This window comes from Mobula hypostoma, chromosome 23 (genome assembly GCF_963921235.1).
Source record: "Mobula hypostoma chromosome 23, sMobHyp1.1, whole genome shotgun sequence".
NCBI classification, from domain to species: Eukaryota; Metazoa; Chordata; class Chondrichthyes; order Myliobatiformes; family Myliobatidae; genus Mobula; species Mobula hypostoma.
In genome coordinates, this window is record NC_086119.1 from 2,283,170 (window position 1) to 2,308,207 (window position 25,038).

General features: G+C 46.3%; 1 protein-coding gene across 2 annotated transcripts in view; it reads right to left on the reverse strand.

Annotated features, from left to right (window-relative positions):
- Positions 1-25,038, reverse strand: part of smg6 (SMG6 nonsense mediated mRNA decay factor) — a 534,055-nt gene that overhangs the window by 446,570 nt on the left and 62,447 nt on the right. Inside the window, exons 1-3 of one of the 2 annotated variants that reach the window (XM_063031016.1) lie at positions 22,054-22,143; positions 20,403-20,513; positions 12,476-12,697 (exon numbers count right to left, since the gene is read on the reverse strand). In XM_063031016.1, the coding sequence (XP_062887086.1) occupies positions 12,476-12,697; positions 20,403-20,483 (303 nt within the window). In that variant the 5' untranslated portion in view covers positions 20,484-20,513; positions 22,054-22,143. Of the gene's footprint in view, positions 1-12,475; positions 12,698-20,402; positions 20,514-22,053; positions 22,144-25,038 lie in introns of those variants that run through there. The other variant, XM_063031015.1, reaches the window with a different exon arrangement.

A 25,038-nucleotide genomic window follows, 5' to 3' on the forward strand; every position in this document is an offset into this window, starting at 1 on the left:
GTGTTGCTGAAGAGTACCTCGCCATTTGTTGCAGTCATCTGCTGTACCCTCCCAGCACTCTATGTTGATTTTTAAGGCTTTCATGTCGCGCTTGCAGAGCTCCTTGAAGCGAAGCGGGGTCTACCAACGTCCCCCTTGCCTGTTGCTAGTTTTCCATAGAGGATGTCCTTTGGCAGTCTACCATCCTTGGAGGCACATGATAAAATAGGCTGTAGTCAGCATGGTCTCTTCAAGGGAAAATCTTGTTTGACGAATCTGTTGGAATTCTTTGAAGAACTAACAAGCAGGATAGACAAAGGAGATGTTGTGTACTTTGATTTTCAGAAGGCCTTTGACAAGGTGCCACACATGAGGCTACTTAACAAGCTATGAGCCCATGGTATTACAGGAAAGATTTTAGCATGGATAACGCAGTGGCTGATTGGTAGAAGCCAAAGATGAGAATAAAAGGAGCCTTTTCTGGTTGGCTGCCGATTACAACTGGTGTTCCAGAGGGATCTGTGTTGGGACCAATTCTTTTCATGTTATATGATTTGAATGATGGAATTGCTGGCTTTGTTTCTAAGTTTGAACACGATATGAAGATAGGGGGAGGGCTAAGTAGTTTTGAGCAAGTAGAGAGGCGACAGAAGGACTTATACGAATTAGGAGAATGGGCAAAGAAATGGCAGATGGAATACAGTATTGGGAAGTGTATGGTCATGCATTTTGGTAGAAGAAATTAAAGATTTGACAATTTTCTAAGTGGACAGAAAATACAAAAAACTGAGGCACAAAGGGAGTTGTTGTGCAGGATCCCCCAAAGGTTAACTTGCAGGTTGACTCTGTGGTGAGGAAGGCAAATGCAATGTTGGCATTCATTTCAAAAGGACTAGAATATAAAAGCAAGGATGAAATGTTGAGACTTTATAAAGCACTGCTGAGGCCTTACTTTGAGTATCGAGAGCAGATATGGGCACCTGAGAAAGGAAGACGTATGGTGTGTCAGTCTTCATTAGTCAGAGCATGAAGTAATATTGCAGCTTTATAAAATTCTGGTTAGACCAGACTAGGAGTATTGTGTTCAGTTCTGGTCACCTCAGAATAGGAAGGATGTGAAAGCTTTAGAGAGAATGCAGAGGAGATTTAGCACATGGATTAAAAGAAAATGGACTGCTATGTGGGGGAGCAGGGTTGGATTGATTTTAGAGCAGATTTAGGGGTAGGCACCACTTTGTGAACCGACGGGCCTGTACTGTACTGTATTGTTCTCATTTCTAATGAACATCGAAACATATAATGAAATGTGGTGTTCGTGTCAACAACCAACACAATCCCAGAACGTCCTGTGCACAACCTGCAAGTATCGCCATGCCCCTGGCACCAACGTAGCATGCCCATAACTTTCTAACCCTAACCTGGACAGCTTTGAGATGTGGGAGGAAACTGGAGCACTTTGAGTAATTAGCAGTGTGTTACATTTATATGTGATGAGCAAAGTGGTCTTGGCAAGGTGCTGAAGATGCACGCGATGATCAGAAGAATGCTCAAATTCTTTACAGACAGTGGCAGAAAGTGGCCCTGACTGCTGGAACTGAAAAGCATTACGCTAACAGCTACGCTATTGTGCCGTCATACAATATTGTTAGGACTCTATGACAAGGACTGTCTTCCGTACCCATCTGATCAACAACTTCTAATGAAGGAACAGATATTTGGGAAAGATTGCTGAATATTTAACAACACTTAGAGGAACCAGGTGAACAACACTGCTGGGAGAATCCTCTACAGGCTAGCAGCCCGCATTCAGAGACGACGATAGCCACTAGCACATCACAGTGCTTCTGCAGTCCGAGTGAACGATCACACACCGCAGGCCTCAGTCTCTGAGCGAGCAAGCAAGCACGTCTCACAGCTCAGGTGGTCTGCAGCATTGTGCAACATCCAGAAATAAACTCTGTTGCTTGCTTTCTGTAGCTGGTCTCCAGCAAGCGTGCATCTTCAGCACCTTGCCAAGACCACTCTGCTCATTACATATAAATGTAACACGCTGCTAATTATTTCAAGAACACAGAACTGATATGTGTGGTCACTCTCGTCTCAGGTATCTCACATAAAGCGAAGAATTAAACGAACTAGAATAGAACTGGTAAACGTTTAAGCATTCAATGCTTTCTGTGGCTTTGTATTGTAGAGCCTGCACCTAGGATACTGAACGACACGTTGTTCATGGGATGTGAGTATTGCTGCCCAACATTCAGACTTTAAAAAGTGAATGGAGACAAGCTTCCTGAGAACTCACCCAGGCAAGTGGAAAAATTCCTTTACAATCCTGAGCTGAAGTGTTAGGAATACCCTGCCTCTGAGCTGCCCTTCTAGCCATGGTAGTAATGCTGTAGAGAGGGTAAATGCAAGCAGGCTTTTTCCACTCAGATTGGGTGAATCTAGAACTAGAGTTCATAGGTTAAAGGTGAAAGTTGAAATATTTAAGGGAAATCTGAGGGGTATCTTCTTCACTCAGAGGGTGGTGCGACTTTGGAATGAGCTGCCAGTGGAAGAGATGTATGTGGGCTCCATTTCAACAGTTTGGCTGGCAGAGATATGGAGGGCTATATTCAAGGGGTGGGTTTTAGCAATGGATTTTAGCAATGAATCAAGGGATTTTTAGCAATGTCTTTCAGCATCAAGAGTACATGATCAGGCTCTCTTGTGGAGATGGTCAGTGAGCAACGATAGTTTATTTTATTTATTTAGAGATACGATGCAGAACAGGCCTTTCCAAACCAATAAGCGGCACCACCCAGCAAACCACCTCTTTAACACTAACCTAATGACAGGACAATTTACAGTGACCAACTAACCTACTAACCAGTATGCCTTTGGACTGTAGGAGAAAACCCACGCTTCATGGGCAGAAGGTACAAACCTCTTACAGACAGCACCAGAATTGAACTCTGAACTCCAGAATAAGGAGAGTTCCAATAACGTTGCACTAACCGCAACACTACTGCAGCACACAAGCTTATCTGCTACACACCAATCCAGGATTAGATGCCGACTTACAGTGGAACATCGGCAATGCTAAGGTGTAGCAAGTGGGAATGAGCACTGACTGATCATCATAGACAAATCCAGCTCCAACTTAAAACACTGCAGATACTGAGCTCAGGCACCATCCAGCGAAAGGGGCACAGAGATAACATTCTGGGTCAGACACCCTTCACTGAAGTTGTGACACAGATGCTGTCTGACTAACAAAGTTCTTCCACTATTTCCCGTATCTATTTCAGTATCTAGTTCAAGAATGTGAAAACATGAGAGAGGGTGGAGGGGACATTTACCAGGATACCGCCTGGGTGGAGGGGACATTTACCAGGATACCGCCTGGATTACACATCATGTCTTACGAGAGTAGGTTGAGTGATCTAGGACTTTTCTCTTCTTAGCGAAGGAGGATGAGAGGTAACTCGATAGAGGAGTACAAGATGATGAGGAATAGATCAAATGGATGACCAGACTTTCCCCAGAGCAGAAATAACTAATACGAGAGGGTGATTGGAGAAAAGTATAAGGGAATGTCAAGAGGCAGGTACATGACAGACATTGAAGAGATTCTTAGATAGGCACACAGATGACCAAACTTGGATGGTTACGTGGAAGGAAAGGGATAGATTGATCATAGAGTAGTTTAAAAGGTTGGGACAACCTCATAGGCCAAAAAGCCTGTGTTGTGCAGTAATAGTCTATGTTCTAAATGCATCAACAACACACTCAGGATGTGTGAGGGCAGACTGCTTACTGCCCAAAAAGTTCAGCAGAACAGCACAAGCAACAACAATTTTACACAATTCCATCAGGCTGATGACACTGCAACCTTCACACAAATAGCACTGGAGGTCAGGAGCAAAGCTGGATGTCTGGAGCTCTACTGCTGTAGCACACTAATGGCTCGAAGAGAATGCCAAATCAGAAAATGCAAGATTATAAAAAAGTCTGCAAGTTTGCAACTAAAGCATTAATGCCAGCCATCTCAAACAACATACTTGTGTAAGTGCCAGCTTGCTTCCATAGCCCACATCTGCCCAGTCGGTACCCTGCCCATGCTCCCCGCCCCCCCCCAGTACCCTGCCCACATCCACCCCCCACCGCCCCTGGACGGAACCCTGCCAATGCCCCTCCCCCCAAGGTCAGTACCCTGCCCACGTGCACCTCCCCTCAGCTTGGTACCCTGTTGGTCCCTGCCCATGTGCAGCCCCCCCCCGTCAGTACCCTGCCCACGCCCCTCCCCCCAAGGTCAGTACCCTGCCCACGTGCACCTCCCCCCGGCTTGGTACCCTGTTGGTCCCTGCCCATGTGCAGCCCCCCCACCGTCAGTACCCTGCCCACGCCCCTCCCCCCAAGGTCAGTACCCTGCCCACGTGCACCTCCCCCCGGTCGGTACCCTGCCCGCGTGCACCTCCCCACCCCCCCAAGTTGGTACCTGCCCACCCTCCCCCCCGGGTCGGTCCCTGCCCACACACCCCGCCAGTTGGACCCTGCCCACACCCCCCGCCATCCCCCCGCAATTGATATCCTGCCCAAGCCCCCCTCCCTGGTCGGACCCTGCCCACACACCCCCCCCCAGTCAGTCCCTGTCCACGCCCCCCCCGTCGGACCCTGCCTAAGTCTCCCCCCCGCCCGATCAATACCCTGCCCACGCACCCCCCCAATTGATACCCTGCCCATGTCCCCCAAACAATTCCTTGCCCAGATCCCCTGACCAATACCCTGCTTCAATGCCAACACTCACAGCAGCACGGTGATGCTCATGTTGCTGTTGCTCCATTGCGACACCAAACACAACACAGAATCTTCTGCTGGCACTAACTTGTACAGTATGTAAAGTGAACCTTTTAAACTACTTAATAAATAATTGATTGATTGAAGGTGAAGGGGCAAAGAAGTGCAGACATTCCACAGAGCAGACGTGAAATTGAAATGTCTCATATGTTTCTTATTCTTCGATTGAGGCAGGCATGTCAGCCTCACAAGTGGAGAAAATATAATAGAAATTTACGTGTACAAAACACTTCAACATGTAGTAGTCTATTGATGCCAGACCTGGGCTCTGCTTTTATTGCGATTTGGTTTTAATATTTGACTTGTTTGAAGTTTGCTTTCCTTACATCTTTCAGGCGTGGGAAAGGTGGAAATCCTTCATCAGAGGGGAAACAAACTGAATCAACTGGCCTCTGTTACGTGTGAAATGCATTCAGAATAAATGATCATTGCCAATCAATGAGGTGCAATGTTATAATTGTTGTACTTCACTGTGACTGCGTTCTCATGCATACTTCTACAAGAGCACGGGATATTGCCATTTATGCTTAGTCAAATTTTAGATTTCGACGTACTAAGAGAAATAAATCAGACTCTAATCAACTTCACTACAAGAACATATTGAATTTGAATTTAAGTTTGCTTGCCACACCAGAGGAAAGATGTGATCAAACCAGAGGGTGCAGAAAAGCTTCCTGAGGACTTAAGGAGAGACTCTGGCTGGGCTGTGGCTGTTTTACTTGGAGCAAAGGAGGCTGATGATGACCTTGTTGAGGTATGTAAAATCACGCTAAGATGGTCATGCTTTACTGCAGGCAGGGGAGTCGAAAACTAGAGGGGACAGGTTTAGGGTGAAACAAGAAATATTCAAAAGGGACGTGAGGGCAACTTTTCCCAACACACAATGAGGCGGGTATTTGGAAACAGGCTGCCAAAGTGGTAGAGATGGATAGGTGGGCATAATTACAATGTTTAAATGGCTTTTTGGACAGGTACATGGATCAGAAAGACCTGGAGGATATGGGCCTAATGGAGGCAATGGAATAATTGATAGCAATTTTAATGGGCATGGACACATCAGCTATGGACGTGTTGGACAGAATGCTTCTGTGCTATATAACTTTGTGACTCTAGACTTTGTTTGCCTTTGGGGCAGACCGAATATCAGACTGGCACGGTATGCCCAAGAGAAGATCCTGCCAATTACCCAACCGGGAATGCTGAAGGAACTCAGCGCCAAGTCACTTGGTAGTCAGAGAGGAAAGTGGGGGTGGATGGTCAACCAACAGCATGGGGCACAGTAAGAATTACAGGACTGACATGAAATTCAGTGGGCAATGCAAGACCTGTAACCACACAGCCAATAAAACAACTGCAGATCAAAGTGGAACAAAGACACCGTACATATCAGTTTGGTACCTTATCAGGCACACAGGTATCACTGACAAGTTCAGAACTGTAGAAAAATAACAACACAGGAGAATGCTATTCAGTCCATCCATGGCATGACCAGCTAATCTCAGCACACCACCACACCACACCCCACCCCACTCTCTTCACACTAGCCTGCTCTTCTTTCAATACCCGTATAGCTCCCTTTTCAATACCACATTGAATCTGGCTCCACAACCACACAAGCAGTGCATTCCACACACTTCATACACACTGTCCTCCAGAGGAACACTCTTTCATTTGTACATACATATGCACAGATGGCAATAAACTTGAATTTGAACTGGATAGGGTTCCGGTGATGTCATCGTTCAGAATGGCAGCTTAAATCAATAGCTCCTCTGGAAAAATGCATATTTTGCCCCGTTAATCCATCAAATATAAGATCTTTCAAAAATACCTGAATTGATAAGGGGGGCAAGAATGGGGAGAAAGAATGGAGATTAAAAAAAGAAAGCACCACTGCGGAGCCTATGGAAGAGAGCGGTACAGTGCGCGGCTCTCCTACGTGTGCGCATTGTGGCGAAGCTGACACGGGGCCTCGTGCAGGCAAAGTGGCAAATATGATAAGGATTTTGGAGGAGATGAGGGAAGTCCAAAAAGATATAAAGCAGCAACTCAATGATATAAAGTCAGAGCTCGCCAACGTCAATCAGAAAATAGCAGTGGCAGAGACTCGAATTGAGAAGGTGGAAGATCGCGTGCAAAACGTGGCAAGGATACTAAGTAAGACGATAAAAATATTAAATCAACAGGAAAGTAAATTGCTTGACCAGGAGGGAAGACCGCGACGGAAAAATAATCAGGATTTATAATGTTCCCGAAGGAGCGGAGGGATTGTCGATGATAGACTTTGTAGAGAAGCTGCTGCGGGACACGCTGGAGATTCCGCCGACTATGGAGATTGAAATTGAGAGGGCACATCGTGCGCTCGTCCCGAGGCCTCCCAGAGACAGAGAAAGTAGTACTTAATAATAGCGCTCAATAGTACTTAAATTCCTTCGATTTAAGAGCAAGGCAGAGATTCTACGAAGGGCCTGGGGTAAAAAGAGGGGTTTTTTGGAACGGGAAGTTAATATACTTCAATCATGATTACCCCCCGGCGGTCCTACAGAAACGGAAGGAATATTCCGAAGCAAAACGAATATTAAAGCAAGAAAAGATTAAATTCCAAACCCTGTACCCTGCTAAACTGAGGTTATTTTACCAAGAAGGGATACAACTATATCAGACGGTGGAAGAGGCGACTGCAGACATGAATAACAGAGGACTGCCCGTTAGCATGGTCAAACCAAGGAAAAGTCTGGCTGAGCAGTAATCCCGATCTGCTTGGGAAATAGTAAGAGAGCCGAGAAAGCAGGAGACGGGAACAGGACGAGAGAAGGATATTAGGAAGAGACTGTGAGTTCTCCGAGGACAGCCCTCATCTCCTCCAGAAGAGCCATAAGGTTTAGCTAACTTTAAAAGTGCTGAGAAACTAAACGGAAGCAAAAATAGACAGTGATATACCTATCTCGAGAAAATGTATTATAATGTGGATTTTATATTACTCAAAATTTTTTTATTCACTCATTCCTTTTTCCCCACTTAAATGAGAATATATACATGGGAGGAATACACAGGGAACCCATTTCTGTGTAATGGACAGTTTTTTTTTTACTTACTTTTATAGGTACTGCAGCAGGGGCCCTCAACTCACAGGTAGGAGGGGCTATCCCCCACAGCTAGACGTTTCTTCTAGCTCAACCCACGGTCATCTAGAGACCCCAGCCTTGGAATCACACCTTTGTTACCTTTTTTTATTATTATTAGTGTTTCTTGGCTCTTATTTGTTCAGGGAGTAGATCGATTATGTTACATTCTGCAAATTTCAATGATATACTCATAAATTGGAACAATTTTATTCATACTGGAAAAAATGGTTTAACTACATAACACCTCATAGGCCTGATTTTATTCTCACAAGTCAATGAATATGTTGTAAAAAAAAACACTCCCTACTCTGTACGTAGTTTTCTTCTTTCGATTGTTCTTTCTTTCCTCTCCTTTCTATATGTGTATACCTCAGATAAATATTATGTGGAGATTTGTGACAAATATGATTATATGATATGTATGTACAGTATCTGAAATACATCTTATGGAAATGTTTGTTTGATGATGAACTTCAATAAAAAATAAATTACAAAAAAAAGAGAATTTGAACTGTATACAAGAAACATAGATCAATACAACAAAAGAACAGCCCTTTCGGCAATTATGCCTGCGCTGACCATGACACCAATCCAAACTAACACCATCTGCCTGTATCTGGTAAACATCCCTCCATTCTCTGCCTGTTCTTGTGCCCAGCATCAGATCTCTAAACTGTCCACAAATCCATAGCCACTATCAATTCCTCTGTTACATTATATTTTCTTATTATATGGTAATTATTTTATGCTTTGCACATACTCCTATCATAAAACAACCAATTTCATGACACAAGTCAGTAATAATAAACCTGATTTTGATTTTGTCTGTCTGGTTAATGATTTGGTTATTTTGCTAATTAAATTCATTTTAAGCACGCACTGCCTACTCCTGATTGATGGAATCACGAAGAAGGCACACCACTGACTACACTTCATTAGGAGTTGAAGGAGACTTGATATATCACCATGGGCTCTGGCAAATTTCTATAGATATACCATGGGAAGCATTCTGACTGGCTGCATCACCGTCTGGTATGGAGGGGCCACTGCAAAGGATCGGAAAAGCTGCAGAAAGTTGTAAACTCAGTCAGCTTCATCATGGACACCATGGTTATCATGGTTTCCTTTCTGCTGTCATCAATGATGCCCTCACCCGCATCCCCTCCATTTCCCACACTCCATATCAGGAAAGTTGAGGAGAAATATAAAAAAGTAATAAATGTGATGAGATGTTTGACTGGTAAGGAATGGGGAGCAAGTTGTTCAGCTTTGAAGAGAATGTATGTGGCTTTAGTGAGATCTGTATTGGATTATGGAAATATAGTATATGGATCAGCAGCTAGGTCTCTTATAAGGAAACTGGATGTGATTCAGGCTCAGGCCTTGAGAGTGTGCAGTGGGGCTTTTAAAACGTCACCAGTGTCGCCCTACAGGTAGAAATGGGAATAATGCCTTTGGAACTAAGAAGGATGCAACTGATGGCAAACTACTGGGCTAACTTGCAGGGGCATAATGATTCTCACCCTACTAAAGGAGTGTTGCAGGAGTGCTGGGAAAATGGGAGGTTCAGAGGGATACCTTTAGTTGGGTAGGGAATGATATTGCGAAAGAATGTGGAGTGTTTGATCTGAGGATAAGTCCTTCAGTAGTTTATCCGGTTGTAGCTCCATGGAAGCTTGTATGGCCTGACATAGACTGGCATTTGTTAGAGGTAAAAAGGAAAGAAAGATATAAAACAGATTTGGTAAATGCATTTAACTGTCATGTGATGGAAAAGTATAGTGATTATACTCACATTTATACGGATGGTGCGAAGGAACCTGAAACAGGAGTGACAGGGTTTGGGGTGGTAATACCAGCAAAAGAAATTGGAATCAGCAGAAGAACATCTAATAAGTTAGGGGTGTTTACAGTGGAGATGCTGGCAGTGTTGGTTGCGTTGCAATGGGTGCAGAAAGCCAGACAAGCCAAAGCATTGATATGTTCAGATTCATCCTCAGTTCTACCAAGCTTAAGGTCTTTTCACACAAACAGTCGGCAAGATGTACTTTATGAAGTTCTTCAGTTAGTTATAAGAATTGCAAATCAGGGAGGTCAGGTAAAATTTCTATGGGTTCCAGCACATTGTAGGGGTGAAGGGGAATGAGAGGGTGGATGAGTTGGCAAAGAGGGCATTAAAGAAAGAAAATGTGGAAATGCACATTAGTATCAGTAAAGCAGAGGTTAAGTGTGTAATCTGGGAAAAAGTCAACCGAATGTGGCAAGAAAGATGGGACAGGGAGGGGAAAGGGAGGCATTTATATCAAATCCAAAAGAGTGTTGCAGTTACTAGGGTAGGTAATGGAAACAGAAGAGAGGAAATTGTGTGGACACTGTGCATTAAACAAAACATTGAAAATGATAGGGAAACACCAGACAGGATTGTGTGAGGAATGTCAGGAAGAGGAGTCAGTAGAACATGTAGTCCTGAGTTGCAGGAAATATGGGATACAGAGAGAGATGATGAGAAATAAATTAAGGGAGTTGGGATTGTAGTAATTCACATTAAAAGGGTTGCTGGGCATGGGTGAGAGAGCACAAGTCCAGGTATTTTTAGGGGTACAGGGGTTTTTTTATAGAATATGACGAATAAACAGGAATAGGATACTAGGATGGTCAAAGATGGGAGTGTGCGCGCGCACGCATGCGCGATTGGGTGAAGGGATTTAGAATGTATGTCTAGTGCACATTCTGGAGCAGAGGGTGGCGGTAATGCACCATTAAGCTGGATGCCAACCGCCGTAAAACAAGAGACACACAGACATTTCCTGCACTTCGGCTCTCTCCCCATCCTCCCGCCACCACAACAGGGACAGAGTTCCCCTTGTCCTCACCTACCACCCCACCAGCCTCAGGATCCAGCACATTATCCTCCGCAACTTCCACCACCTTCAACAAGACCCCACCACTAAGCACATCCTTCCCTCTCTGCCTTCCACAGAGATCGATCCCTCCACGACTCCCTGGTCCACACGTCCCTCCCCACAGATCTCCCACCTGGCACTTATCCCTGTAAGCGCAAGTGCTACACCTGTCCCTACACCTCCTCTCTTGCCACCATTCAGGGCCCCAAACAGTCCTTCCAAGTGAGGTAACACTTCACTTATGAGTCTGTTGGGGTCATCTATTGCATCCGGTGCGGTCTCCTCTACATCGGTGAACCCCAACGCAGATTGGGGGACCGCTTCGTCGAGCACCTCCGCTCCGTCCGTCAAAACAGACAGGATCTCCCAGTAGCCACCCACTTCAACTCTGCTTCACATTCCCATTCGGATATGTCCATACATGGCTTCCTATACTGCCATGATGAGGCGAAACTCAGGTTGGAGGAGCAACACCTCATATACCGTCTAGATAGTCTCCAGCCCCTTGGTATGAACATAGAATTCTCCAACTTCTGGTAATTCCCTCCCCCTTCCTTCCCCTATCCCTATGTCACTCTGCACCCCCCCCCCCGCAGCTGCCTATAACCTCCCTCATGGTCCCACCTCCTTCTACTACCCATTGTATTTTCTCCTATTCCTTCACCTTTCCTGCCTATCACCTCCCTGCTTCCCCTCCCCCACCCCTTTATCTTTCCCCGTACTGGTTTTTCACCTGGAACCTACCAGCCTTCTCCTTCCCACCCTCCCCCCATCTTCTTTATAGGGCCTCTGCTCCTTCCCTCTACAGTCCTGACGAAGAGTTCTGACCCGAAACGTCAACTGATTGTTTCCACGGATGCTGCCCGACCTGCTGAGTTCCTCCAGCGTGTTATGAGTGTTGCTTATCATGGACACCAGCCTCCCCACCATCAAGAAGGCAGCATCCATCATTAAGAACCTGTACCATCCGGACACGCGCTCTTCTCATTACTACCATCAGGGAGGTGGTTCAGGAGTCTGAACACACACACTCAATGTTTTAGGAATCCATGAACACTACTTCACTATTTTGCCCTTTGTATTACTCCACAACAGACAGACAAAAGCATCACCAGTACCCACCTACCCACCAGCAATGACAGATATACAGAAAGGAGCTGGAAAAGGGCCAGTAACATCATGAAAGATCCCACCCACCCTGCTCATGGACTGTTCGTCCCACTCCCATCAGGGAGGAGGCTGTGTAGAATCCACATCAGGACCACCAGACTCAAAAACTGTTACTTTCCCCAAGCAGTGAGGCTGATCAACACCTCCACCCACTCACCCACCCCTCCACACCCCCAACTACCACTACTTTATCATTTCCTGTCAGTCACCTTATGTACAGACACTCGTATACCCAGTGTCACTTTATGGACAGACAATCAATCTATGGATATAAACTATTTTACGTATTTATATTTACTGTGTTATTTGTATTTATTTATTTGTTTTCTACTTTACTGTGTTTTTTTTGTGCTGCATCAGATCCGGAGTAACAATTATTCTGTTCTCCTTTACACTGGCACTGACATTAAACAATCTTGAACAGTAACTATTACTTGTCGACATTATCAATGTACTTACATCACTGGGAGAGAGATTTCCCAGGTCTTCGTCTTGCTCTGAAGTCGCTTCATCCCTGTTCAGCTCATTACCCTGAAGGAAGTGAGGATGGGTAGTGTGGATCCAGACCTCCACCCTGCTGGTATCTTCCCCAACCTGCCGAAAAGTCTGCTTCTTGCCCCTGACTTTGGGGCCTGGGCTGTGATCTGATTCCCTGTGTCTCTTGAGTTCTGCCTGCTCAGCCTGGAGCAAAAACAAAGAGACAATGGACACAAGAGATTATGTAGATACTGGAAATCCAGAGCACACACACAGAATGCTGGAGGAACTCATTAAGTGAGGCAATATCAATGGAGAGGAATAAACAGTCAATGTTTCAGGCTAAGACCCTTCATCAGGACTGAAAAGGAAGGGAGAAGAAGCGGGGGAGGGGAATGAGGAGAACAAGCTAGCAGGTGATAGGTGAAGCGAAGTGTGATGAAGTAAAAAGCTGGGAGACGAGGGAAAAGGTTAAGCTGGAGAAGGAATCTGAGAGGAGAATGGATCATGGGAGAAAGGGAAGGAGGAGTGCACCGGGGAGGTGATAGGCAAGTGAGGAGAAGAGGGAAGCGGCCAGAGTGGGGAATTGAACAACAGAGCAGGAGTCTCGGTACAGTACCTAGGGTGACAAACGCAGGCACGAAGGTGCATGTCTGAAGTCACTCTCCTAATTCCCATATAGCCCAAAGTACTTAACATTTCATTAACTACTTTCAAGTGACAATCCATCTTGCAGGCCAGAGGATCTCACAAATAATGAGCTAATGCTGGGACAGACACAGAATGCCACTGTTTTTCTGTAGATTTTTATATTTCTGGCTCTGTTCATCTTAAATCTGTTAACATGCTGGGTCTGAATCAGCCTTTGCACCTTGCCGTTTGCTCTTTCAAACTCATTTCATTTCCCTTGAGGCAGAAGCCCAGGGTGATGGAATTATAGGCTGGATTGTCTTAAACAGAACATGGTAGTGTAACACAGTACTGCCATTACAGCTTGGGGTGTTCCATAGTTCAGTGTTCAATTTCGGCACCATCTGTAAGGAGTTTGTACGTTCTCCCCATGGCTGTGTGAGCTTTCTCCAGGTGCTCTGGTTTCTTCCCACAGTCCAAAGAAGAACAGTTAGTAGTTTAATTGGTCATTGTAAATTGTCCTGTGATTAGGCTGGTTGCAGGGTGTGAGGTTTCTCGGGCCAGAAGGGCCTGTGACTCACTGTATCGCTGAATAAACAAACACTGCAGCACAGCGCAGGCCCGTCCGCTTACTATGACATGCCAACGTTTTAACCCACTCAAAGATCAATCCTTTTTTTTTCCATCCATGTGCCTCTCTAAGTGTCTCTTAAATACCCTGAATGAATCTGGCTCTTGGAGAGTCGGGTGTTACTGGAACAGAGAGCCACTCAGTCCCTCAAAATTGTTCTACTAATCAATGATAAGCACAGATATCAAGAATGACAAAACTGATCTAATGAGTGCAGGTCACTTCCCTCCCTCGGAAAGAAGGGGGTTGAGGTGGTGTCAGATTTCCTCGTGTAAGTACAGTATAAGTCCATGGTGAGAGGTGGAAATGAGCGAGGCCGGCCACCAGGGCTCTGGCGAAGCCGTTCAGGCCAATCCCCTGTTTAGTGGATGCCACGGATTAGAAAGGCATTCGTGACCTCCACCATGCAGACGATGGGGACATATGGCCCACTGGCAGCTACGGGCCCAGGTCAGTTGTAAGTAAACACAGTACACACTGCAGAGGAGGACCAAGGTTAAATCTGACTGTAACAATATACTGTACCTATGAGGTAGATACAAAGGGAAATTGAAATTTAGTAACTCTTTCAAAGAAACAACTAGATGTCTTATCTTTTCATTTTTCAGGAAAGAACTAATGAAATGAAAGGGCAGATATTCACTATCACAAGCTGTGAGGGACAATCGTCCTTCAGCAATGACTCAGCCCTTCCCAAGGATTTTTCCTACACAAAGACCTGCTCATGTAGACGTCAAAAAAAATGGCAAGGTGGGCTGTCCAAAACTGTCACAAACAATAAGCTTTAAAGAAATATGATTTCATGAAGGAACAACATATCAACCAGTATTTTTAATAATACAGGTAGTAAATATTACCCTAACTCTCATATTACTCCAGAGTGATGCACAAGATGAATTCCTGCAATGGTCCACTTCAACACATCTAATAGCCCCCCAGAACGACCCACTGGGTTTCACCTCCACCCCAAAACCTCACACAGCTACAGTGGCACAACGCTATTTCAGCTCAGGACGTTGAAGTTCAGAGTTCAGTTTTGATGACATCTGTCAGGAATTTGTCCGTTCCTCCCCGTGAGCCACCTGGGTTTCCTGTGGGTGCTCCAGTTACCTACATCATTCGAGGCCAATTGGTCAACGAACATTGCACTGTGATTACGCTAAGATTAAATAGGTGGTTGCTGGGCAGTGCAGCTCGTTTGGCTGGAAAGGCCAATTCCGCACTGGAGCACTAAATAAATAAATAGATAGATATTCAAACAGACAAATAAACAGGTCCACTAGAACCACTGGTTTCACTCGCTCCCCTTCCCACGGATCCACTAGAACCAGGGGTTTCACTCTCACCCCTTCCCACAGATCCACTAGAACCAGGGGTTTCACTCCCTCCCCTTCCCACAGATCCACTAGAACCAGGGGTTTCACTCTCACCCCTTCCCACAGATCCACTAGAACCAGGGGTTTCACTCCCTCCCCTTCCCACAGATCCACTAGAACCAGGGGTTTCACTCCCACCCCTTCCCACAGATCCACTAGAACCAGGGGTTTCACTCCCACCCCTTCCCACAGATCCAGTAGAACCAGGGGTTTCAACCCCTCCCCTTCCCACAGATCCACTAGAACCAGGGGTTTCACTCCCACCCCTTCCCACAGATCCACTAGAACCAGGAGTTTCAACCTCTCCCCTTCCCACAGATCCACTAGAACCAGGGGTTTCACTCCCACCCCTTCCCACAGATCCACTAGAACCAGGAGTTTCAACCCCTCCCCTTCCCACAGATCCACTAGAACCAGGGGTTTCACTCCCACCCCTTCCCACAGATCCACTAGAACCAGGGATTTCAACCTCTCCCCTTCCCACAGATCCACCAGAACCAGGGTTTCAACCCCACCCCTTCCCACAGATCCACTAGAACCAGGGGTTTCACTCCCACCCCTTCCCACAGATCCACTAGAACCAGGGGTTTCACTCCCTCCCCTTCCCACAGATCCACTAGAACCAGGGGTTTCACTCCCACCCCTTCCCACAGATCCACTAGAACCAGGGGTTTCACTCCCACCCCTTCCCACAGATCCACTAGAACCAGGAGTTTCAACCTCTCCCCTTCCCACAGATCCACTAGAACCAGGGGTTTCACTCCCTCCCCTTCCCACAGATCCACTAGAACCAGGGTTTTCAACCTCTCCCCTTCCCACAGATCCACTAGAACCAGGGTTTCAACCCCACCCCTTCCTACAGATCCACCAGAACCAGGGGTTTCACTCCCTCTCAGCACATTCCACAGCTCCAACAGAACCAGGGTTTTACTCCCCACCCCTTCCCACAGCTCCACCAGGACCAGGGGTTTCACTCCCACCCCTTCCCACAGATCCACTAGAACCAGGGGTTTCACTCCCTCCCCTTCCCACAGATCCACTAGAACCAGGGGTTTCACTCCCACCCCTTCCCACAGATCCACTAGAACCAGGGGTTTCACTCCCTCCCCTTCCCACAGATCCACTAGAACCAGGGGTTTCACTCCCTCCCCTTCCCACAGATCCACTAGAACCAGGGGTTTCAACCTCTCCCCTTCCCACAGATCCACTAGAACCAGGGTTTCAACCCCACCCCTTCCTACAGATCCACCAGAACCAGGGGTTTCACTCCCTCTCAGCACATTCCACAGCTCCAACAGAACCAGGGTTTTACTCCCCACCCCTTCCCACAGCTCCACCAGGACCAGGGGCTTCACCCCCTCCACTCCTTCCAACATACCCAGCAGAACTGCCCTTTGCCTTTTCCATTCCATCATGTCCCTGCCAACTGTTACACCCACTCTCAGCTGCAAAGCTTTAAAGGCACTGGGACAGATACCTGAATAAGGAAGATGAGAAGGTTATAGCTCAAACGTTGGTAAACAGGATTGATTTGGATGGGTTATCTTGGCAGAGGAATGATGCCAGCAATAGGGGATGGCTTTGGTGCTGACACACCCAGCTCTGAGACACCAGTCAAAGACATCTGATGCCAAACAACATAATGTCTCTCTGGTGCATTGTTCCTCTCTCCCTGCCCCTTTCACTCTCAGTCCAGAGACCAATATCAGAATCAGGTTTATCATTACTCACATATGTCACAATTCTTTTTTTTTTTGCAGCACATAAATTGACTACAGTACTGTGCAAAAGTCTTGGGCACCCTGGCTAGATATACATCCTAAGACTTTTGGCCAGTACTGTAACTGTCACCTGACTTCCAAGATCAGAGGTATTTTCTCTGCACAGATGGAAACACATGAGCAGTTATGTTTCACCACAAACACTCTCCCACACACAGAGTTCTACCTGCTTAAGTATGTTCCAGTTCAAGTTTGCCACCTTGACTGTACACATATACAACCAAACGAAACAACATTTCTCCAGAATACAGTATGCCCACACAGCACATAAGACAAAATGTGAGACTGTAACTTATAAAAATATAATTCGAAATGCATGCAGTAAAGGCAGCACAGGTAAACAGTAAACAGCTTGTTAGAGCTCAGTGGTGGGAGGATATTCATTAGTCTCACAGCCTAAGGGAAGAAGCTGTACCCAGTCGGACAGTCCTCCTTCCTTATGGTAGTAGGTCAAAGAGATTGTGGGATCCTCAACAATTCTTCAGTCCCTTTATATACAACACTCCTGTTAAATGTCACAAGAAGGGGGTAAGGAGACGCTGGTGATCCTCTCGGTGGTTTTTACTGTCCTCTCTAGGGTTTTGCAGTTTCCATACCACACAATGACGCAGCCAGACAGGAGACTCTCCATGGAACTCCTGTAGAAAGTTCTTAGAATGGGGGCACCTCAATCTCCTCAGCAAGTGCAGACATTGACTAATGAGGAGTGTTGTGGGTTCAGGTTAGAACCAAGAGACTTTGTGCTATTCACTCACTGCATGGCAGAGCCATTGTTGTGCAATCTTTTGTCTTGTCCATAATGAGACTCAGGCAATAGTTTCACACCATTTGACAAGCCTCTCTACCTCCTCTCCGTATGCCGACCTATCACTATTTTTGATGAGGCCAGCTACAGTTGTATCATCAGTGAACGATGCATAGGGTGTATAATAAGGCTACGATGTGTTATGATAATATTAACAGGCACAGGAGCATCAGGACTAGGACTGGCAGACCGAGTAAGTTTCTCCCCTCAGGCTGTGAGACTGCCACCACTGAGTTCCTGTCACTAGACAGCAAACTGTTTACTGTTTACACAATAAAGCCTGTGGCGGGGCTGTCCATCTGCACCGCACACTACGGTGTAAAGGGAAAATGGAAAGTGAATCTGCAGCTGGTCGCCCAAAACACTAAGCAGGCTCCCACCTGGAAATCACCAAGAGAGCAGCATGCACGAAGAGAGATTTCCTGATACATTCTCCCTTCAGTCCTTCTGTGTCAATGGAGTCTCACAGGAAGCGAGAAAGATCAGATTGCAGTCTGGGCTGTAAGCAATGAGTGATCCAACGGGCAGAGAGGAGGACACGGGCAAAACAGTGAGCAGGGCTAACAGCCGCGGTGGCTCTGCACCTAGGGAAAGAAAAGTGGAGTGCACCACAAGTAACTTCTCATCCAAACCCCAGTTGTGACGTAGCAGCTCTCTCTGGAAGTTTCAGGCATTTAGAAATGGCAGGAAATGGGAAAGGAGATCTTACAGGCATTTTTCAATCTTGAAGATCAAACCAACTCAAACATTTCAACCAAGTGCAATCAGGCACCAAACTAGGAAGCACAGGCTGCTGCACATGAATGTGGGATTATGTCGGTCTGGGTATTTAGCCCCTCAGTGCAACATTAGAGCAGCACAGTACTGTACAGTTAGTATGGTGCTATACAGGGTTCAATTCCAGCTGCTGTCTGAGAGGAGTGTGTACGCTCTCCCCTCGACTGCATGGGTTTCCTCCCGGTGCTCCAACAGAACGAGGCGTTTCACTCCCACCCCAACACATTCCGATTACTTATTTACCTCTAAGTGAAAGATTCAAAAGAACATGCTCTGCACATGGCTTCTGATCATTTCAATCCACCCAACAGCTTCCCTATTTTGTCCACCCTGAGTTTCACACTGAAACTGGAGAGAGACTTGAGAAGGGATAGTGAGCAGAAATTACTGGCCAGCCTTTGGCAATCATCCAAAAGGATGTGGGTTTTCAGAAGCCCTAGGATAATGGGGACAAGGAATGAAATCTTCACAATATAATACGATTTGTGCAGCTGTCAAGTTGCAAAGTTTATCCACTGTGTCCCAACTCTATAACACTGATGGGAGTTAGGGCAGCATGGTAGTGGAGACAGTAGCACGACACCAGGCGACCCAGGTTCAATTCCCACCACTGCCTATAAAGTACGTTCTCTCCATGACCACACAAGTTTCCTTTGGGTGCTCCAGCTTCCTCCCATAGACCAAAGACCCACTGTTGGCAAGTTAATCAATCACTGTAAATTGCCCCTTAATTAGGCTCGGATTAAATCAGGGGATTACTGGGCATCGCGGCTCAAAGGGCCGGAAGAGCCAGTTCCATGCTATATCTCAATAAAGGGGTGGAAGGTGAAAAAGGAGTGTGTAACAGGATACAGAAGTATAGCAGTTTTACAGCATAGTATGCAACACTATTGCAGCGCCTGTGAACTTGGTTCAATTTCATTGCTGTAAGGAGTTTGTACATTCTCTCCATATTCCAACCACGCATAGCTTAGGGTTAGAAGTTATGGACATGCTACGTTGACGCTAGAAGCTTGGCAATACTTGCGGGCTACCCCAGCACATCCTCAGACTGTGTTGGTTGTTGACACAAACGACACATTTCACTGTATGTTTCGAAGTACATGTGACCGATAAAGTGAAGAGGAAGCTTTATTCTGAGCCTAACCCATGCTGTTTAAACCCTGAGAGGAACTAATGGTGAAGTGTATGATTCTCAACAAAAGAGGTCAGACTTCTTGCCTTTCGCTGCTCTGTATATAAAGTCACAGCACAAAAATCAGTGCTTTGGCCCAACTGGTGCAGTTATCCTTATTCAGTGTTAACGTAAAAAAATGCTGTTCATGTCACACATCAGAAGGAATGCATGTGGTGGGAAAATTGCAAATGACCCATACCGAGAAGCAGGCACTGGGTGCACAGTCCAATCCAGGCCTTTTTACCCAGAATGAATAATACAGCCAGGCATTCAGTGGCCTCTGGGTTTCATCTTTTTTGGAATAGCTGTTTTAAAAAGTACATTTTTTTAAAAATATGCAACGTATCCCCATGTAATCCTGCGCTCCAACTTGCACTCAGTGCAGCCTTTTCAACCTCCCTGAAGTGTTGAAACCCAGTTCATTCTGTTTATTTTGTGAGAGAAGAGAGAGCAGGGCTTTGATCACAGTTTGTCCACTTGCCAAGCCTGCCATCACAGTCGTGCAGAAGGCACGAATGGTCATTTTCACACGGCCTGTCCAACTTGTTTTTCTGTTCTTGACAGGTCACACAGATCTCACAGTGTCTTCCAGCACCGCCACCAAGGTCTGTTTAGGACTAAGTAAACAGCAGTAAAAGCCAAGCTCATTCACTTGCTGCCTGCCTCCCTCCCACGCACGCACACACTGACAAACTGTGCCAGCTTGCTGCCTGCACTGAGCGATAGACTGACCTTCCTTTTCGTTTCTTCGAAGAGGCTCATCAGACTCTCTCTGGCTGTAAGAATTGGATTACTAGCAGCCAGACTCCGCATGTAATAGTATACAGCATCCAGCTTCCGCCTCTGTTAAAACAAAAATTTTTAAAAGAGCAGAGATGAAACCCGTTTAAAAAGCAGACAAATCTCAGCTGAACCCAATTATGAGGCATTCCCACAATTACTTCATTTTCACGAAAACTATTAGTCATAAATTATCCAACTTTCATAAAAAAATGCTGGATATTTTTCCCCCACTGGCTTACCCCTGAGGAGCAGATTTATCAGCTCAACACAAAAATAACAAGGCAGACTTCTCACACCCCTGTCCTGGCCCCTGGCTGTTCCGTGAGGTGGGCAGGCTATCGACCTTTTCAATGCCCGTATCAGCATGGGTGCAAAGAAAACAATACCAACAACTGCAGTTTAACAAGGAGGGAAATATTTACTGGCTGTACCTCTGAATGCTAAGCTAAGGTTTCACATTCCTTGGGTCACTGCGATATCAACGCAAAAACTATCCGTAGACACGTAGCGCCACACACCTCACGAGGTGAGGGTGTTGAGGCCCAACTCCAAGGAGATTAAAATTCCAAGAGAAATGCACAAAATCTGTTCCATTTTTTGCAACATCCTGGCACCAACTCAACGTGAAACCCACGCAGTGCAGCTTTCAGTGCCATGAGATTGAATTCCTTGCCCTATTTCAAATGGGAAATTTAATCAGCAAGTCCTCTGGGAAAAGAATGACTCCTCATTATCACTTCAGATCCTTCCCCAGAACAAATCTCACATCAGCCAATGACATCAAGTGGCACGAAGGATACATGCCAACCCTAGTTCAGATTCAAAAACTTACAGATTAAAGTGAGGCTTAAAGATCTAATTTCCAAAAAGGTCTGATTAACTGAAGACTCATCACAGTTACAAGAATACCAGTCCCAGGCAGCTTGGAGAGGAACAGTGCAGTGACTTATACAAGACACAACTCCCACCATTCTGTACACAGCACAATCCCACGGGCAGGCTTCTGGGAATGTCAGCTTGGGCTGGAATGTTGGCCACCACTGCGGAAAACCTCCCTGCTCTTCTTCAGCACATCTTTAAACGGGAACATCCAGATGTGTTGGCCTTATGCAGACATTCGGTGAGAAGGAGTAGGGGAATAGCTAGCGAAGTGTTTGAGCTGAGTTGGCAGAGTTGGGACCATGTCAGTCAAAGGGCTCAAAATCTGGGATGCACCGGGGGCGGGGGAGGAGCGAACACCAGTCACTACCTCCACATTACTGTTACATTAACCACAACCACATGAAGACAATCATTGTGGACACGGCTCTTCAGAGAGTATTTGCACAGGGAGAGGTGAACAGTTGAGGTCGGTTGATATTCTCTCAGTGAAGAGGAGGAGGAGAAATAAATCTCCCAGTATCTGGGAAAACCAGTGCCCAGGTGTGTCTGTTACCACCAGGCAGAAGGAGCAGCTAAAGGGTTCAGAGTCGCCGTACATTTAACTGGCCGTTTTATCCCAGCTCCGACCATGAAGTCAGTGCCCTTCCCCAAGGAACAACATCGCTTCCTTTCTCAAAAAGTTATGTTGCAATTTTATAAAACTCCAGTTAGGTCGTACCTAGAGTATTTCATACAGTTCTGATTGCTCCATTGCAGGAATAATGTCAAGGCTTTGGAGAGGATGCAGAAGAGGTTTATCAGGATGTTGCCTGGATTACAAAGCAAGTGCTATAATGAGAGGTTGGAAAAACTTGAGTTGTTTTTTTCTGAAGCAGCGGAGGCTTGGGGAGATCCGATAAAGACCGATGAGAGGCAAACGTTATTTACCACGGGTTGAAATATCTAATACCAGAGGGCATGCATTTAAGATGATCAGGGGTAATTTCAAAGGAGTTGTGAGAGGCAAGATTTTTTTTTGTACAAGACAGAGTATGTTGGATGCCTGGATTGCGACGCTTGGGGTAGATGAGAGAGGCAGATACATTAGACATTTATCAGACTTTTAGAAAGACACAGGAAAGTGAGGAAAATGAAAGGATATGGACATTGTCTGGGCAGAAGAGATTAATTTACTTTGTCATTTGATTATTAATTTAATTGGTTCAGCACAACATTGTGGGCCAAAGGGCCTCTTCCTGTGTTCTCCTCTTCTATGTTTTCCTCAGGGGTAAACACACATAGGATCAGTAACACATCAACTTCCAGCCAGAGCAGTGCCACAGTGCCTCACAGCTGTATCTCCTACCCCTCCACTCTTCCTGCTTCTGCTGAGAGGGCACACAAGCCAAACAACAGGTTCCTCTGCACATCAGCCAGGAGACTGCTCGATGAAGCCTTAACACAAGGGACAGACTGCAGCTCAGTGCGGCATTAACACAAGGGACAGACTGCAGCTCAGAGAGGAATTAACACAAGGGACAGACTGCAGCTCAGTGAGGCATTAACACAAGGGACAGACTGCAGCTCAGTGAGGCATTAACACAAGGGACAGACTGCAGCTCAGTGAAACATTAACACAAGGGACAGACTGCAGCTCAGAGAGGAATTAACACAAGGGACAGACTGCAGCTCAGTGAGGCATTAACACAAGGGACAGACTGCAGCTCAGTGAGGCATTAACACAAGGGACAGACTGCAGCTCAGTGAGGCATTAACACAAGGGACAGACTGCAGCTCAGTGAGGCATTAACACAAGGGACAGACTGCAGCTCAGAGAGGCATTAACACAAGGGACAGACTGCAGCTCAGTGAAACATTAATACAAGGGACAGACTGCAGCTCAGTGAAACATTAATACAAGGGACAGACTGCAGCTCAGTGAGGCATTAACACAAGGGACAGACTGCAGCTCAGTGAGGCATTAACACAAGGGACAGACTGCAGCTCAGTGAAACATTAACACAAGGGACAGACTGCAGCTCAGTGAAACATTAACACAAGGGACAGACTGCAGCTCAGTGAGGCATTAACACAAGGGACAGACTGCAGCTCAGTGAAACATTAACACAAGGGACAGACTGCAGCTCAGTGAGGCATTAACACAAGGGACAGACTGCAGCTCAGTGAGGCATTAACACAAGGGACAGACTGCAGCTCAGTGAAACATTAACACAAGGGACAGACTGCAGCTCAGTGAGGCATTAACACAAGGGACAGACTGCAGCTCAGTGAGGCATTAACACAAGGGACAGACTGCAGCTCAGTGAAACATTAACACAAGGGACAGACTGCAGCTCAGTGTGGCATTAACACAAGGGACAGACTGCAGCTCAGTGAAACATTAACACAAGGGACAGACTGCAGCTCAATGAAATATTAATACAAGGGTCAGTCTGCAGCTCAGTGAGGCATTAACACAAGGGACAAACTGCAGCTCAGTGAAACATTAACACAAGGGACAGACTGCAGCTCAGTGAGGCATTAACACAAGACACAGACTGCAGCTCAGTGAGGCATTAACACAAGGGACAGACTGCAGCTCAGTGAAACATTAACACAAGGGACAGACTGCAGCTCAGTGAGGCATTAACACAAGGGACAGACTGCAGCTCAGTGAAACATTAACACAAGGGACAGACTGCAGCTCAGTGAGGCATTAACACAAGGGACAGACTGCAGCTCAGTGAGGCATTAACACAAGGGACAGACTGCAGCTCAGTGAAACATTAACACAAGTGACAGACTGCAGCTCAGTGAGGCATTAACACAAGGGACAGACTGCAGCTCAGTGAAACATTAACACAAGGGACGGACTGCAGCTCAGTAAAACATTAACACAAGACACAGACTGCAGCTCAGTGAAACATTAACACAAGGGACAGACTGCAGCTCAGTGAGGCATTAACACAAGGGACAGACAGCAGCTCAGTGAGGCATTAACACAAGACACAGACTGCAGCTCAGTGAGGCATTAACACAAGGGACAGACTGCAGCTCAGTGAGGCATTAACACAAGGGACGGACTGCAGCTCAGTGAGGCATTAACACAAGTGACAGACTGCAGCTCAGTGAAACATTAACACAAGGGACAGACTGCAGCTCAGTGAGGCATTACCACGAGGGACAGACTGCAGCTCAGTGAAACATTAACACAAGGGACAGACTGCAGCTCAGTGAGGGATTAACACAAGGGACAGACTGCAGTTCAGTGAAACATTAACACAAGACACAGACTGCAGCTCAGTGAGGCATTAACACAAGGGACAGACTGCAGCTCAGGCATTAACACGAGGGACAGACTGCAGCTCAGTGAGGCATTAACACAAGGGACAGACTGCAGCTCAGTGAGGCATTAACACAAGGGACAGACTGCAGCTCAGTGAAACATTAACACAAGGGACAGACTGCAGCTCAGGCATTAACACGAGGGACAGACTGCAGCTCAGTGAGGCATTAACACGAGACACAGACTGCAGCTCAGTGAGGCATTAACACGAGGGACAGACAGCAGCTCAGTGAGGCATTAACACGAGGGACAGACAGCTGCTCAGTGAGGCATTAACACAAGGGACAGACTGCAGCTCAGTGAAACATTAACACAACGGACAGACTGCAGCTCAGTGAGGCATTAACACAAGTGACAGACTGCAGCTCAGTGAAACAT